The 16,993-nt window shown below is 44.7% G+C and overlaps 1 protein-coding gene across 2 annotated transcripts in view; it reads right to left on the bottom strand.

Annotated features, from left to right (window-relative positions):
* LOC129693576 (immunoglobulin superfamily member 1-like) overlaps positions 1-16,993 on the bottom strand; it is a 55,998-nt gene that overhangs the window by 24,689 nt on the left and 14,316 nt on the right. The window contains exons 3-6 of one of the 2 annotated variants that reach the window (XM_055630375.1): positions 16,263-16,556; positions 13,806-14,099; positions 12,281-12,574; positions 9,514-9,807 (exon numbers count right to left, since the gene is read on the bottom strand). In XM_055630375.1, coding sequence (XP_055486350.1) covers positions 9,514-9,807; positions 12,281-12,574; positions 13,806-14,099; positions 16,263-16,556 — 1,176 coding nt within the window. The remainder of the gene's footprint in view (positions 1-9,513; positions 9,808-12,280; positions 12,575-13,805; positions 14,100-16,262; positions 16,557-16,993) is intronic. The other variant, XM_055630376.1, reaches the window with a different exon arrangement.

Genomic DNA, 16,993 nt, shown 5'->3' with positions numbered 1-16,993 from the left:
AAGAGGGTAGGGAAACTAGAGATATAGATGGCGATGTAGAGTGATATAGAACAAATAAATGATAGATGTTTAAGAAGGAACTGCAGACGCTGGAAAATCGAAAGTACACAAGAATGCTGGAGAAATTCAGCGGGTGCAGCAGCACGAAAAGGTGGTGTTGATATTTATTTCCATTTTTGGGATGTTCATAGATGAATTGATCAATAGAAAGATACAGCGTGGAAAGATCCACCTTGGCCCAGCATATCCACACCGATCATCGATCCCGGGTTCATAGTAGTTTTATAAAAAAACTAACAACATCTGTAGTTCCTCGTTTCTACAGTTAAACGTAGAACATAGAGCCATGGACAGTGGAAACAGGCCTTTCAACTCAAATTGCCCATGTCTACCATGATGTCCCGTCTATGCAAATCCCACGTGCCTGCATTTGTTCCATATCCATATCAAACTTTCCTCTTCATTGACCTGACCCAGTGTCTTTTAAGTTGGGTAATGGTTTGGGTTTGAGTCAAAACCCTGCTTTTAGAAATATGTCATTAAGCTGCAATGGATCCTGAGAAGATTTACGAGAATGTTTCTAGGGAATCGGGAAGGGAGCTAAAGTGTTTGCAACCGGGAGGTCACATTGGCCGAGGCAGACTGAGCGGAGGTGCTCGGTGAAATGATCAGCGAGCCTCCGCTGGGTCAGGCTGATAACGGAGCTGGTGACTGTACCACTGCCCTGTAACGACAATGAGGGCCGAGCAGCTAATGGGCGATTTATTCCAACGCAGGGAACGTGTGTGAATAATGTACACACATGGTCTCCTGCCGATCCATCGTTGACAGCTCTAATTTGGAGGGTGAATGTTCCATGGTCTCCAGTGCTGTTGAGAGGAGGGACAGAGTCTTTCTACAACTGGAAAACCCCAAGTTCACCAGGAGGTCCCACGCCGCAGGTAATGTTGATCATTTACCCGGTCACGTAGACCGGATTATTAGGAATCTTGTGGATAGTGGGTTGAGATGGTGGATCTAACAGGAACAAAAGTAAAATCTTTCATGAGGGGTGGCACGGTGGCGCAGGGGGTATAGCTACTGCCTTACAGCACCAGCGAACCAGGTTCGATCCTGACTATGGGCGCTTGCATGTACGAAGTTTATACAATGTCCCCTTGGCCTGCTTGCGTTTCCTCCGGGATCTACTGTTTTTTCCCTCGCTCCAAGACGGAGAGGTTTGTAGGTTAATCGCTTGGTATACGTGCAAGTGTAAATTGTCGCAACTGTGCTAAGGATTATCATATGTGCAGGGATTGCTGGTCGGCACGGACTTGATGGGTCAAAGACCTGTTTCCGCACTGTATCTCTAACCCGAACTAATGATGTTCTGTAAGTTCATAGGTTCATCAGTGATAGAAGCAGAATTAGGCCATTCGGCCCATCGCCCTTTAATCATGGATGGTTTATGTTTCCCCTTATCCCAATTGTTCTGCCTTCTCCCCATAATACCTGACACGTACTAATCAAGCAACTATCTATCTCTGCCTTAAAATATCCATCGACTAAGCCTCCACAGCCTTCTGAGGCAATACATTCCACAGATTCACCTCCCTGACTACAGAAATTCATATTCATCTCCTTACAAAATAAATATCCGTTAATTCTGACGCCGTGCCATCTGGTTTTAGACTCAACCACTAGTAGAACAATCCTCTCCACATCCACGCTATACAGGCCTTTCCGATTCGGTAAGTTTCAATGAGGTTTCCGCTCATCCTTCTAAACTCCAGCGACTAAAGGCCCAGTACCGTCTAGTGATCATCATATGGGATCGTTACTGGGATCATTCTCATAAGCCTCCTCTGGACCCTCTCCAGCGCAAGCACATTCGTATTCAGATATGGAGCCTGAAACTCTACAGGTGTTTGGAAGAGAGCATATTGCATGGTTGTATTATGGCCTGGTTCAGCAACTCGAATGCCCAGCAATGAAGAATACAAAAAACGATTCAGTTAAAGGCACCATGTTACAGGAAATAAATTGGTAAGCTAGAACTAAAGGATCTAAATTAAACAGTAATACATTGAAGTCAACTAAACTGGATTCAATTACGCTAAGCCAAATAACCTAACATGAATTGAACTAATCAAAATTAAAGTGAAGTATACTAAACTAATCAAAATTAGAGTAGACTAGACTGATGTACGTGTCTCGACCGAATTGTCACCCATTCCTTCTCCCCAGAGATGCAACTTGGCCCGCTGAGTCATTCCACCATTTTGTGTCTGTCTTCTAAGGTTAGTGAAAGTAAAGTAAACTAATTTATGTAAACGAATCCAAACTGAATTAAACTAACCTGATTTGTAGCTCAACCAAGATAATATAACGGTACTTAATTACATTACCCTAAAGTGAATGAACAAAGCAAAACAAAGAAGCACAATCTCACTAAACTAGTTTAACTGAACTAAACTGAATTAAACTGAAGTAAACTAAACTGGGTTAAATAAAACTACATCAAACTAAACTCAAGCCTAATAAATTAAAGTGAACTGAACTGAAGTAAATTATACTCAAATGCACTAAACTGGACTAAATTATACTAAATCAAACTAAACTGAGCATAATAAACTAACGTGATCTGCACTATACTAAATTAAACTGAATTATGCCAACCTAATCAATCCTAAATCTGAATTTTCTTTAGGTATGTAAAAAGGAAAAGATTAGTGAAGACGAATGTAGGTCCCTTACAGTCAGAGATAAGTGAATTTATATTGGGAAACAAGGAACAGTTAAACGAGTACTTTGGTGTTGCTTTCACCAAGGAAAACATAAACGATCTCCTGAAATATTTGGGGACCAGCAATGTAGTGGGAGGGAGGAACTGAAGGGAATCCACAATAGTCCAAAAATGTTGTTAGGTAAACTGTTGGGACTGAAGGCCGATAAATCCCCAGGGCCATTTGTTTTGCATCCCAGAGTACTCAAGGAGGTGGCACTAGAAATCGTAGATGGATTGGTTATCATTGTTCAATGGTCTCTCGATTCTAGATAATTTCCTGTGGACTGGTGGGTAGCCAATGTAACTCCACTTTTTATGAAAGGAAGGCATGTGGAATTATAGATCAGTTAGCTTTACGTCGGTAGTGGGAAGATGCTGGAGTCTATTATTAAAGATGTTACAGCAGCGCATTTCGAAAGCAATGATGGTCAAAGGCAGCTTAGATTTATGATGGGGAAATCATGTTTGATTAATCTTTCGGTATTTTTCAAGGATGTAACAAGTATAATGGATAATGGAGAGCCAGTAGATGTGGTGTATCTGGACTTTCAAAAAACCTTTGACAAGGTACCGCACAAGAGATTAAAGTGCAAAATTAGAGCACATGGTATTGGGGGTAGCGTATTGACATGGATAGCGAACTGGTTGGCAGAGAGGAAGCAATGAGTTGGAATTAACGGGTCATTTTCGGAATAGCAGGCAGTGACTAATGGGGTGCCGCAAGGCTCGGTGCAAGGATTCCTGTTGTTTACAATATATATTAACGATTCAGGCGCTGGAAACAAATGTAACATCTCTAAGTTTGCTGGTGACACAACGCTGGGTGGCAGTGTGTGCTTCGAGGAGGATGCTATGAGGTTGCAAGGTGACCCCTGGTTGCGGGGTGACTTGGATTGGTTGGGTGAGTGGGCAGAAGCTTGGCAGATGCAGTATAATGTGTATACATGTGAGGCTATCCACTTTGGCAGCAAAAACAGGAAGGCAGATTAATATTTGATTGGTGCCTGGTTATGAGAAGGGTAAGTGTAACAAGACCTGGGTGTGATTGTACATCAGTCAGTGCAAGTAACCATGCAGGAACAGCAGTCAGTGAAGAAAACTAATGACATGTTGGCCTTCATTGCGAGAGGGTTTGAGTTTAGGAGCATGGAGGTCCTATTGCAGTTGTACAGGTGAGACCGCACCTGGAGTATTTTGTGCAATTTTGGTCTCCTAATATGAGGAAGAGTATTCTGGCTATTGAGGGAGTGCAGCGGAAGTTCACCATGTTAAACCCCGGGATGGCGGGACTGACGTATGATGACAGGATGGTTCGACTGGGCTTCTATTCACTGGAATTTAGAAGTATGGGAGGGGATATTATTGAAGCATATTCATTCTTAGAGGAATACACAAGGTAGATGCAGGAACAATGCTGGGGGTATCCAGAACCAGGGGTCACAATTTGAAAATAAGGGGTAGGCCATTTAGGGCTGAGATGAGGAAAAACGTTTTCAGTCAGAGAGTTGAGAATCTGTGGAATTCTCTGCCACAGAAGACAGTGGAGACCAATTCACTGGATATTATCAAGAGAGAGTTTAATTTAGCTCTTTGGGGTAAGGAAATCTAGGGATATGGGGAAAAAGCCGGAACAGGGTACTGAATTTGGATGATCAGCCATGAACAAATTAAATAGGGGTGCTGGCATGAGGGGCCGAATGGCCTACTCCTGCACCTATTTTATTTGCTTCTATGTTTCTAAAGTAGACTTGACTAAACTAAAAACCAGATTTATTTTCCAGCTCCACCACACTAAACACTATAACCCCCCTCTGAATTAGTCGCATGACGATGGCGTGTGTGACTGACCTGTGACACGTATGTGGACCGCTGAGCTCGGGGGGAAAGGGAGCCACCGAGCAGAGTCGTGCACAAACGTGACACATGTATAGATGCTGTTCATATCTGCCCTTAAGTCTGTGATGCGGTGTGAAATTCGTGCGAATTCCCGTGTTGTTGATGAGAAGGATGGAGTCTTTCATCAACTGAAACCTCCCCGCAGTGTTTCGCCGTGAACTAGCGCAGGTAAGAATGATGGATTCTCCTGGCACGTACACGGGATGGTCAGGATTCTTGGAGATAGTAGGCGGAGGCGGTCGTTCTGGAATGAAAAATATTTCCCTAAAACATTTACATGCACAGAAAAACGTGAGGTGTTGAGTTATTGAAAGTCCAACATGGGCAGATCCTGCACAATGAATGGTGGAGCTCTGGGCAGTGTTGTAGAGCAAAGGGATATCTGAGTGCAAGTACATAGGTAGACAGGGAGTGCTGTAGGGCAGAGGTGATCCGAACTGAACAAAACTGGAAAACATTATACTAAATCAGACTGAAAAATTCCAAACAAAACAAAAATAAATCTAAACTAAACTGGAATAATTTAAACTAAATCAAACTAACCTAAGCACAATACAATAATGTTTAATGTATATATACAGCGCCCACCGAGTCCGCACCGACCAGCGAACCCTGCACATTAACAAGACAGTTAATGTGCCTAAACACACTGGGGACAATTTACACTTACACCTAATATACAAACCCAAGCCTACAATTAATCTACACATCTGTATGACTTTGGAGTGTGGGAGGAAACCGAAGATCTCTGATAAACCCCACGCGGTCACGGGGAGAACGGACAAACACAAATCGGGATCGAACCCGGGTCTCTGGCACTGCAAGCGCTGTAAGGCAGCAACTCTGCCGCTGCGCCACAGTGCCGTGAGCTAAAGTGAGCTAAACTAACCAAAGTAAACTGAAGTAAACTAAACTAATCAAAACTAAAGTAGACCAGACTAGTGTCATGGTCTCAACGCTAAAAGTTACCAATTCCTTCTCTCCAGAGATGCCGCCTGCCTGATTTACTCCAACATCATCCAAACTTAATTAAGACAACCTAAACGATAGCAGTGACGTAGCAGTACAGTTGCTGCCTGAGCTTGTACAGTGCTAGAGACACGAGATTGATCCCGATTACAAACCGTCTGTATGTAGTTGGTGCGTACTCATTGTGACAGCGTGGATTTTCTCCAGGTGCTCCAGTTTCCTCCCACACTCCAAAGACGTACAGGTTTGAATACGATTTGACTGGTATAAGTGGCAAAAGACGCAAATTATTTTTTTTTAAATGCAGTTTTTTACTAAATTTGCAGATGATTTCAAGGTAAACATTGACCATAGAGTGTGTAGGGTAGTGTTAATTTGCGGGGATAGTTGGTTGGCACAAATTCGGTGGACCAAAGCGCTTGTTTGGTAATTTTTCTGGTTGGCTGCAAGTGACTAGCGGAATTCCACCTGGGTTGATACAGCGGCCGCTACTCTTCTCGTTGTATATTAATAATTTGGAAGAGGGGATTGAAGGCGTTATGACCAGATTTACAGTTGATACAAAAATAGGTGGAGTGAAAAACAGTGTAGAGAAAGCAGGGACTCTGCAGAAGGACTTGGACATGTTTGGAGAATGGACATAGAAATGGCAGATAGAACACAGTGCAGTAAATTGTGGTGTTTTACATTTTGGCTCCGAGGAATCAAGGCATGGACTAATATCCAATTGAGCAGAAAATGGATGTGCATTGAGCAGAACTAGGGATGCTGGTGCAAGATTCCCCAAAAATTCATTTGCAAATCGAATCAGTTGTAAGGAAGGTGAATGCGAAGCGAGCTTTTATTTCAAGAGCTTTTGAATACAAAAAAACACGGATATGCAGTCAGAAACAGGTGAGTTGACCATGGGGAACAAGGATATGGCGGACCAATTGAATAACTACTTTGGTTCCGTCTTCACTAAGGAAGACATAAATAATTTGCCGGAAATAGCAGGGGACCGCGGGTCAAAGGAGTTGGAGGAATTGAGTGAAATCCAGGTTAGCCGGGAAGTGGTGTTGGGTAAATTGAATGGATTAAAGGCCGATAAATCCCCAGGGCCAGATAGGCTGCATCCCAGAGTACTTAAGGAAGTAGCTCCAGAAATAGTGGATGCATTAGTAATAATCATTCAAAACTCTTTAGATACTGGCGTAGTTCCTGAGGATTGGCGGGTAGCAAACGTAACCCCACTTTTTAAGAAGGGAGGGAGAGAGAAAACGGGGAATTACAGACCAGTTAGTCTAACATCGGTAGTGGGGAAACTGCTAGAGTCAGTTATTAAAGATGGGATAGCAGCACATTTGGAAAGTGGTGAAATCATTGGCCAAAGTCAGCATGGATTTACGAAAGGTAAATCATGTCTGACGAATCTTATAGAATTTTTCGAGGATGTAACTAGTAGCGTGGATAGGGGAGAACCAGTGGATGTGGTGTATCTGGACTTCCAGAAGGCTTTCGACAAGGTCCCACATAAGAGATTAGTATACAAACTTAAAGCACACGGCATAGGGGGTTCAGTATTGATGTGGATAAGAGCTGGCTGGCAAACAGGAAGCAAAGAGTAGGAGTAAACGGGTCCTTTTCACAATGGCAGGCAGTGACTAGTGGGGTACCGCAAGGCTCAGTGCTGGGACCCCAGCTATTTACAATATATATTAATGATCTGGATGAGGGAATTGAAGGCAATATCTCCAAGTTTGCGGATGAAACTAAGCTGGGGGGCAATGTTAGCTGTGAGGAGGATGCTAAGAGACTGCAAGGTGACTTGGATAGGCTGGGTGAGTGGGCAAATGTTTGGCAGATGCAGTATAATGTGGATAAATGTGAGGTTATCCATTTTGGTGGCAAAAACAGGAAAGCAGACTATTATCTAAATGGTGGCCGACTAGGAAAAGGGGAGGTGCAGCGAGACCTGGGTGTCATGGCGCACCAGTCATTGAAAGTAGGCATGCAGGTGCAGCAGGCAGTGAAGAAAGCGAATGGTATGTTAGCTTTCATAGCAAAAGGATTTGAGTATAGGAGCAGGAACGTTCTACTGCAGTTGTACAGGGTCTTGGTGAGACTACACCTGGAGTATTGCGTACAGTTATGTTCTCCAAATCTGAGGAAGGACATTATTGCCATAGAGGGAATGCAGAGAAGGTTCACCAGACTGATTCCTGGGATGTCAGGACTGTCTTATGAAGAAAGACTGGATAGACTTGGTTTATACTCTCTAGAATTTAGGAGGTTGAGAGGGGATCTTATAGAAACTTACAAAATTCTTAAGGGGTTGGACAGGCTAGTTGCAGGAAGATTGCTCCCGATGTTGGGGAAGTCCAGGACAAGGGGTCACAGCTGAAGGATAAGGGGGAAATCCTTTAAAACCGAGATGAGAATAACTTTTTTCACACAGAGAGTGGTGAATCTCTGGAACTCTCTGCCACAGAGGGTAGTCGAGGCCAGTTCATTGGCTATATTTAAGAGGGAGTTAAATGTGGCCCTTGTGGCTAAGGGGATCAGAGGGTATGGAGAGAAGGCAGGTACGGGATACTGAGTTGGATGAGCAGCCATGATCATATTGAATGGCGGTGCAGGCTCGAAGGGCCGAATGGCCTACTCCTGCACCTAATTTCTATGTTTCTATGTTTCTATGATGCCAAGGCTCTAAGGCACGGATCAGGCCGCATTTGGAATATTGTGAGCTATTTTTGGGCACAATATCTGAGGAAGGATGTGTTGGCTCTTGAGAGGGTCCAAAGCAGGTTTACGAGAACGATCCCAGGAAAGAGTGGGTTAACATAAGATTATTGTTTGACTGCACTGGACTTGTACTCGCTGCAGTTTAGAAGAATGAAAGGGCACCACATTGAAACGTATGGAATAGTGAAAGGCTTGGATAAAGTGGATACGGAGGATGTTTTCACTAGTGGGAGAGTCCAGGACTAGAATTCATATCCTCAGAATTAAAGAAATTTCCTTTCGGAAGGAGATAAGGAGGGATTATTTTCATCAGCGGGTGGTGAATCTGTGGAATTATTTGCCAAGGAAAGATGTGGAGGCCAAATCAATGGATTACAATAGATATTTTTAAGGCAGATATATATAAATTCTTGATTTATACAGAGTTCAAGCGTTATGAGGGGGCAGGTCGTTGGGGTTTGGAGGTAGAGAAGGATCAACCGTGGTCGAATGGCAGAGAAGACGTGATGGACCATCGTCCACCTGCTCCATCTTTCCGATGCTCACCTGGATAAGTCGGAAAGCACTGTGGGCGTCATGCTTATTCAGTTACATATAGTGATGCCAGGGGATATGGGGAGAAGGCAGGAACGGGGTACTGATTAGGGATGATCAGCCATGATCACATTGAATGGCGGTGCTGGCTCGAAAAGCTAAATGGCCTATTCCTGCACCTATTGTCTATTGTCACTTCTCAGTGTTTTCAGCACTGACTCCTCTTCGCCATCCGCCCCCAATCTTTGCACATTCCCAATACTGGACTTACCACTCATCACTTTATGTTTCGTGTATCTTGTTGTGTTTTATGACTGTTGGCAAACCAACTTGCCTTCTGGGATGAATACATTTCTATTGTATCGTAAGGCGTCGTATCATAAAGTGAGCTGAACTGAACTAAATTAAACTGAAATAAACTAAACTGCTTTAAATTAAACTACACTAAGCTGAAGAAGCTAATGTGAGCTAAACTAAACCAAATTAAACTGAAGTAAATTAAACTAAAGTAAACTAAATTAGACTGGTCAAAACTATAAACCAGGTTTATTTCACAGAACCATTACACTAAGCACCATAATCCCCCCTGAATACATCCCATGACGGTGGCGTGTAAGACTGACCTGTGACATGAATGTGGATCTCAGGGCTCGGAGGTGACGAGAGCCACCGAGCGTAGGCGTGCACCAACATGACACAGGTATAGTTGTTATCCACGTCTGCCCTCAAGTCTGAGATGCGGTGGATGAAGGTCGTGCGACTTCCCGTGCTGCTGGTGAGAAGGTTGGAGTCTTTCCTCAGCTGAAACCTCCCCGCCGTGTCCCGCTGTGAACTGGCGCACGTGATGTTGACGGATTCCCCAGGCACGTACACGGGATAGTCAGGAGTCTTGGCGATGGTCGGTGGCTGCGGAAGTTCTGTAACAAACAAATATGGCCATAAATCATTCACATGCACAGAAAGACGTGCGGTGTTCCATTTTATAAAGGCCTAATGGGCAGGACTTACACAGCTCTGGAGAGTGTTGTAGAGTAGAGGGATTGAGGCGCACTGGCATATAGTAGGTATGTTGCAAAACGTACCTTCAGTGGCACTGCAGTTCTGTCGATGCCCGTGTGCGCGACTTTGGCGCCTTTGAGATGAGGGTGGGTTTAAAACGCGATTTTCTCTAGGCTATTGAAATCGAGGTTGATCAGCCTGCTTAGTTGCTAACGAAAAATCGCTGCGACATTCGTTCGCTGCAGGTATTTTTGAAGTAATGGTGGCCCAAACAAACCCGCAGTATCTTTCATGCCGCATATGGGCTTCAAATCCACCGCAATGGCAACTTTCTAAACCAGCGCGTTCCAGAAAAAGCCACTCGCAATCCGATTTAAATGGCCATTAATTTACAGCAATTGAACACTAAATCCCTTCCATTTGGCCTATAAATTAATGTCAATGAGATTTAAAAATCATGTTTTATTGTGAATTCTTGTGTGAATGTTCTTTGGACACTTAGGTTATTTAAAATTGTCAATCTTTTCTTAACACGTGGATAGACGTTTGGATCTAGTACCTGTAATTGAATTTTGGATTTAGCTACAATTGGGTAACTAACTAATTATGTGCTTTAATGTCAGGTCATCCAAGTAAGATTGTTTAATATTTGTTTCAGAATGCTTCAATCTATAATAACTGAACATTTCTTTCAGATCTCTTAATTTTTTAATAAAGTTATAGCCATTTGACTGTCGTCGATCACAACTTTTGTGTCAAGTTAATGGAATATCAATATGGAAAAAGATGCTAATTTCCGAGTATGAAAATGACCATAAACATTTTTTAATACTTAAGATATGAAAGTGAATTAGGTGTCAAATTAAACTTCTCGTTATGCTCTATCTGATGGGATAAATTGCAGACTTGATATTTAAAATCTCAAACTTTTGTAACATTGCTACATATAGTTCCCTGAGTGTGGAACAATGGTTAAAAAGCAGAGGGATCTCGGAACGCAGTTGGGTGTTGTGGACCAGTGGGATATAGGAGTAATTGGATACAGTTCACTGAAAGCGGTATCACAGGTAGGTATGGAATGTTGTTGAGTAGAGAGATCGAGGAGCACAGGTACATATTTCACTAAATGTACCATCACAGGAATATAGGGAATGTAGTAGAACAGAGGGATCTTGAAGGCCAGGTACAGCTGTCACTGAAAGTGGTATCATAGGGAGTGTTGTAGAGTAGATGGATCCCGGAGTGCAGGTACATAGTTCCCTGAAGTTGGAGTCACATCTCGATTGGGACTGGTGTTGTACAGAGGGATATGAACCAGTTGTATTAAATTAAAGTAAATCAAATTGAATGAAGCCAAACAAAATAAAAGGAGCTAAACTAAACTAAACAAACTGAAGTAAACTAAATAGGATTAAATTAAACTGAAGCAAATTAATGTTAGCCAAATATTCTAGCAGAGCTGTACAAACACCACCCACGCAAAGCCGCGTGGCCCGATGTTATCAGGCCTTGGGTACTCAACCCGTGTGCCAGCCAGTTGTGGCGAGTCCTCCAGCATAGCTTCAAACTCAACCTGAGCCTGGAGAGGGATCATGTGATGCGGAAGACATCCGGCTTGGTTCATGTACCAAAGGGGACGTGTCCCAGCTCCTGCGATAAGAGTAGACCGGCGGCGCTGATATCACACATCATGAAATCCCTGGCGAAGTTAGTGCTCACGCACCTGCTACAACTGGTTAAACCCAACCTGCACCGCCTGCTGTTCTCTGACCTAGGCTAGGTCGCCTAGCTAAGATGGCGGTGGAGGACGCCATAATCCATCTGTTCCATCGTTCACCAGATTAGCCGGGAAGCACTGTCAGAGTAATGTGTTTTGACTGCTACAGTCCTTTTAACACCATGCAGTCTGCAGTGATGGGGAACAAACTGACGAATATGTGGGTGTGTGATCCATTGATGTCCTGGCTGCTGACTCCCGTTCACCCCCTCCCCCATTCTCCCTTCCCCTACCTCTCCAATCTTTGCACATTCCCAATCCTAGACTTTTCACTTGTCACTTTAATTTAATGTATCTTATTGTGTTTCATGATTGTGGCAGACCAATTTCCGTCTCCACGTTCTATCGTGTCACAGCGTAACAGAAAGTGAGCGGAACGGAACTAAATTACACTGAATTAAACTAAACTGGATTCAATTAAAATAGAACATTCTAAACCAAGTCGTAGAAACAAATGTCAACTGAACTAAACTAAATAAAACTGAGGTAAGCTAAACTAATCTAAATGAAAACGGTCTGGACAAATCAACACAGGTGTGTTTCCCAGCTCCATCACACTAAGCACTACAATCCCCCTCTGTATAAATCCCATGACGATGGCGTGTGTCACTAACCTGTGACACGTATGTGGATCGCTGGGCTTGGAGGGGACGGGAGCCACCGAGCGGAGACGTGCACCAACATGACGCAGGTGTAGGTGTTGTCCGTGTCTGACCTTACATCTATGACGCGGTGGGTGAAGGTCGTGTGATTTCCCGTGCTGCTGGTGAGAAGGTCGGAGCCTTTCCTCAACTGAAACCTCCCCGCCGTGTCTCGCCGTGGACTAGCGCACGTGATGGTGACGGATTCCCCAGGCACATACACACGATAATCAAGGGTCTTAGAGATAGTCGGTGGACGCGGGCGTTCTGGAATGAAAAACATCGCCATTAAATATCTACATGCACAGATAAACGGGCGTTGTTGCGTTCTGGGAAGTCCAACCTGGGCACGTCCTACATGGTGAATGATAGAGCTCTGGGAAGTGTTGTAGAGCAGCTATGGGAAGTGTTGTGGAGCACTTCTGGCGAGTGTTGTAGAGCAGGTGGATCTAGGAGCGCAGGTACATTTTCCTCGAAACATAGAAATAGGTGCAGGAGTAGAGGCCATCCGGCCCTTCGAGCTTGCACCGCCATTCAATATGATAATGGCTGATCATCCAACTCAGTATCCCGTACCTGCCTTCTCTCCATTCACCCTGATCCCTTTAGCCACAAGGGCCACCCCTAACTCCCTCTTAAATATAGCCAATGAACAAGCCTCAACTACCTTCTGTGGCAGAGAGTTACAGAGATTCACCACTCTCTATGTGAAAAATGTTTTTCTCATCTCAGTCCTAAAGGATTTCCCCTCTATCCTTAAGCTGTGACCCCTTGTCCTGGACTTCCCCAGCATCGGGAACAATCTTCCTGCATCTAGCCTGTCCAACCTCTTAAGAATTATTTGAGTTTCTATAAGATCTCCCTACAAGATGAAGGTGGCATTGCAAGTAGATTGGGAGCTTTGCAGAGCAGAGGGATCTAGGAGTAAATGGACACGTTTCCTGGACGTAGCAGCACATGTAGATTGGGGGTATTGTGGGGAAGAGGGATATTGGAGTGCAGGTTCTTACTGCCCTAAGAATGTGTCACAGGATGTCTGGGTGTGTAGATGAGCAGAGGGATCAGGAAGTGCAGGTACATCTTTCCCTGAATGCCGCGTCATTGTTAGATAGGGATTATTATAGAGCAGAGATATATAGCAGCGCAGGCACTTCGTTCCCTGCAGCCGGCGTCATAATTAGATAGGGAATATTATGGAGTACTTGGAATACAGGAGAGCAGGTACCTAGTTCCCTGAAGGTGGAGTCACAGCTCAGTACGGAGAGGTTTGCTGGAGAGGGGTCAGAACAGTACTCAACTGGATTAAATTAAACAACATTCAAACTAAAGAAAGCCAAACAAAATGAAAGGAACTAAACAAAGTTAAATTGAAGTAAACTAAACTACACTAAAGTGGGCGGGACGAAACAATAACCCAGGTTTATTTCCCAACTCCATCACACTAAGCACCAGAATCCCACTTTGAATGCATCCCATGACGGTGGCATGTGTGACTGACCTGTGACACGAATGTGGATCACAGGGCTCGGAGGTGACGGGAGCCACCGAGCCGAGGCGCGCACCAACATGGTACAGGTGTAGGTGTTATCCACGCCTGCCATTAAGTCTGTGATGCGGTGGGTGAACGTCGTGTGATTTCCCGTGCTGCTGGTGAGAAGGTTGGAGTCTTTCCTCAACAGAAACCTCCCCGCCGTGTCCCGCCGTGAACTAGCGCACGTGATGGTGACGGATTCCCCAGGCAGGTACACGGGATAGTCCGGAATCTTTGAGATATTCGGCGGCGACGGACGTTCTGTAACAACAAACATTGCCATAAAACTTTCACATGCACAGAAAACATGAGGTGTTATATTTTGAAAATTCCAAGATGGGCAGGACCTACCAGCTCAGGCATATAGTTCCCTGAAAATTGACAAATAGGTAGATAGGAATTGTCGTAGAGCAGACGGATCTAGAAGCGCAGTTACATATTTCCTTGAAGCTGGCATCAGAGATGGATCGATATTGTCGTAGAGCAGACGGATCTAGGAGCGCAGGCACATATTTCTTTGAAGGTGGCGTCACAGGTAGATAGGGAGTATTGTTTAACAGAGGGATCTACGAACGCAGGCACATAGTTCCTTCAAGGTGGTGTTGCTGGTAGATAGGGTGTTGTAGATTAGTGGGGCATAAGAGTAAATGGACGCAGCTCCCTGAAAATGATATCACAGGTACTCTGGAAATGTTGTTGAGCAGAGAGAACTTGGAGTACAGGTACTTCTTTCACTGAAAGTTGCATCATAGGGAGTGTTGTCGAATAGATGGATCCAATAGTACAGGTACATAGTTCCATGAAGGTGGAGTCACAGTTCGATTGGCAGTGGTGTAGTGCAGACGGATATAAACCAAACTAACCTGGATTAAATTAAACTAAATCAAACTGAATCAAGGCTAACAAAATCAAAGTAACTAAAGTAAACTAAAGTAAATTAAATAGGATTAAATTTAACTGAATCAAACTAAAGTTAGCCTAATAATGGTATCAGCCCTTGGGAACTCAAGCCGTGTGCCAGTCAGTGGTGCAGAGTCCTCCACCATTGCCCCAACTTGATGCTCGGCCTGGAGATGGTTCCTGTGACGTGGAATACTTCTTGCCTAGTTCATGTGCCAAAGTGGACGTGGCCACCTCCTCCAATGACAATAGACCGGTGGCGCTGATTTCCCACATCATGAAGTCCCTGGCGAAGCTAGTGCTCACTCACCTGCGACCATTCTTTAAACCCTACCAGGACCCCCTGCAGTTCGCTGGCTTAACAACGATGGGGGTGGAGGACGCCATCATTTACCTGTTCCATTGTTCCAATGTTCAACAGGATAAGCCGGGAAGCACTGTGAGAGTCATGTGTTTTTACTTATTCATTACTTTGAAAACCATCCAGCCTGCAACGCTTGGGAGCAAACTGACGAAGATGTGGGTGGGTCCTCCACTGGTGTTCTGGATCACCAACTACCTGACTGCACGACCACAATATGTCAGACTACAGAACTGTGTCTCGGACATGTTGCTGACCAACACAGGGACCCCAAAGAGAACGGCCCTCTCTCTCTTCCTATCCTCGGCCTTCAGATGCAACAGGGACTCATGACACCTGGAGATGATTTTGAATAACTCTGTCATTGTGGGCTGCATCAGTGAGGGGAGGGAAGCTGAATACAGAGATATAGTCAATAACTTTGTTGAGTGGTGTGGGCTGAATCACCTGCAGCTCAACATTGAAAATACTAACATGTGCCACTGTATAAGAAAGGTTAGAGCCGTCTGTATTTTCTGAGGAGGCTCTTCAATGTCTGCAATAAGATGCTGCAGATGTTCCATCAATCGGCGATGGCCAGTGCCATCTTCTTCGCTTTCATGTACTGGGCTAGCAGGGCGAACGTGAGGAGCACCATCAGCACTAGACTAGATCCACCAAGATGCAGAAGAAAATGCCACTGTCGATCCGTTTTACCTGTGGATATCAATCTATACAACTCCACCCCCTCCTGCCGTTGTGTTTATTGACTCCCCTTCACCTGACAGCCCCCCCCCCCCCTCCCAATGTTTGCACAGCCTCAATCCTCAATCCTGGACTAATCACTCGTTACATAACTTAATGTATCTTATTGTGTATCATGATTGTTGGCAGACCAATTTCCCTCTCAAGGATCTATTGTGTCGCATCGCAACAGAAAGTGAGCTGAACTAAACTAAATTACACTGAAGTAAACTAAACTGTATTAAATTAAACTGGAACATACTAAACTAAGCCGCAGATACTGTGAGCTGAACAAAACTAAATAAAACAGAAGTAAACTCAACTAATCTAAATGAAAGCAGTCTGGATTAAACTACCCAGGTTTGTTTCCGAGCTCCATCACACTAAGCACTATAATCCCCCACTGAATAAATCCCATGACGATGGCGTGTGTGACTAACCTGTGACACGTATGTGGACCGCTGGGCTTGGAGGGGATGGGAGCCACCGAGCGGAGACGTGCACCAACATGATACAGGTGTAGGTACTGTCCATGTCTGCCCTTAATTCTGTGATGCGGTGGGTGAAAGTCGTGTGGCTTCCCGTGCTGTTGGTGAGAAGGTTGGAGTATTTCCTCAACTGAAACCTCCCCGCCGTGTCTCGTCGTGGACTAGCGCACGTGAGGATGATGGATTCTCCAGGCACATACACAGGATAATCAGGAGTCTTGGAGATAGTCGGTGGACGCGGGCGTTCTGGAACGAAAAACATCGCCATAAAATATCTACATGCACAGAAAAATGGGTGGTTTTGCGTTTTGGAAAATCCAACATGGGCACGTCCTACATAGTGAATGGTAGAGCTCTGGGGAGTGTTGTAGAGCAGCGATGGGACGTGTTGTAGAGCTGCGCTGGGGAGTGTTGTGGAGCAGCGATGGGACGTGTTGTAGAGCTGCGCTGGGGAGTGTTGTGGAGCAGCGATGGGACGTGTTGTAGAGCAGCTATGGGAAGTGTTGTAGAGCTGCGCTGGGGAGTGTTGTAGAGCAGCGATGGGACGTGTTGTAGAGCTGCGCTGGGGAGTGTTGTAGAGCAGCTCTGGGTAGTGGTGTAGATCAGTTCTGGGGAGTGTGATAGAGCAGGGAGATATAGGAGCGCATGTACATTTTTCCTTGAAGGTGGCGTGCAGGTAGACA

This window comes from Leucoraja erinacea, unplaced genomic scaffold, assembly GCF_028641065.1.
Source record: "Leucoraja erinacea ecotype New England unplaced genomic scaffold, Leri_hhj_1 Leri_353S, whole genome shotgun sequence".
In the NCBI taxonomy this organism is placed as follows: Eukaryota; Metazoa; Chordata; class Chondrichthyes; order Rajiformes; family Rajidae; genus Leucoraja; species Leucoraja erinaceus.
This window is presented reverse-complemented; position numbering and strand designations above follow the sequence as displayed.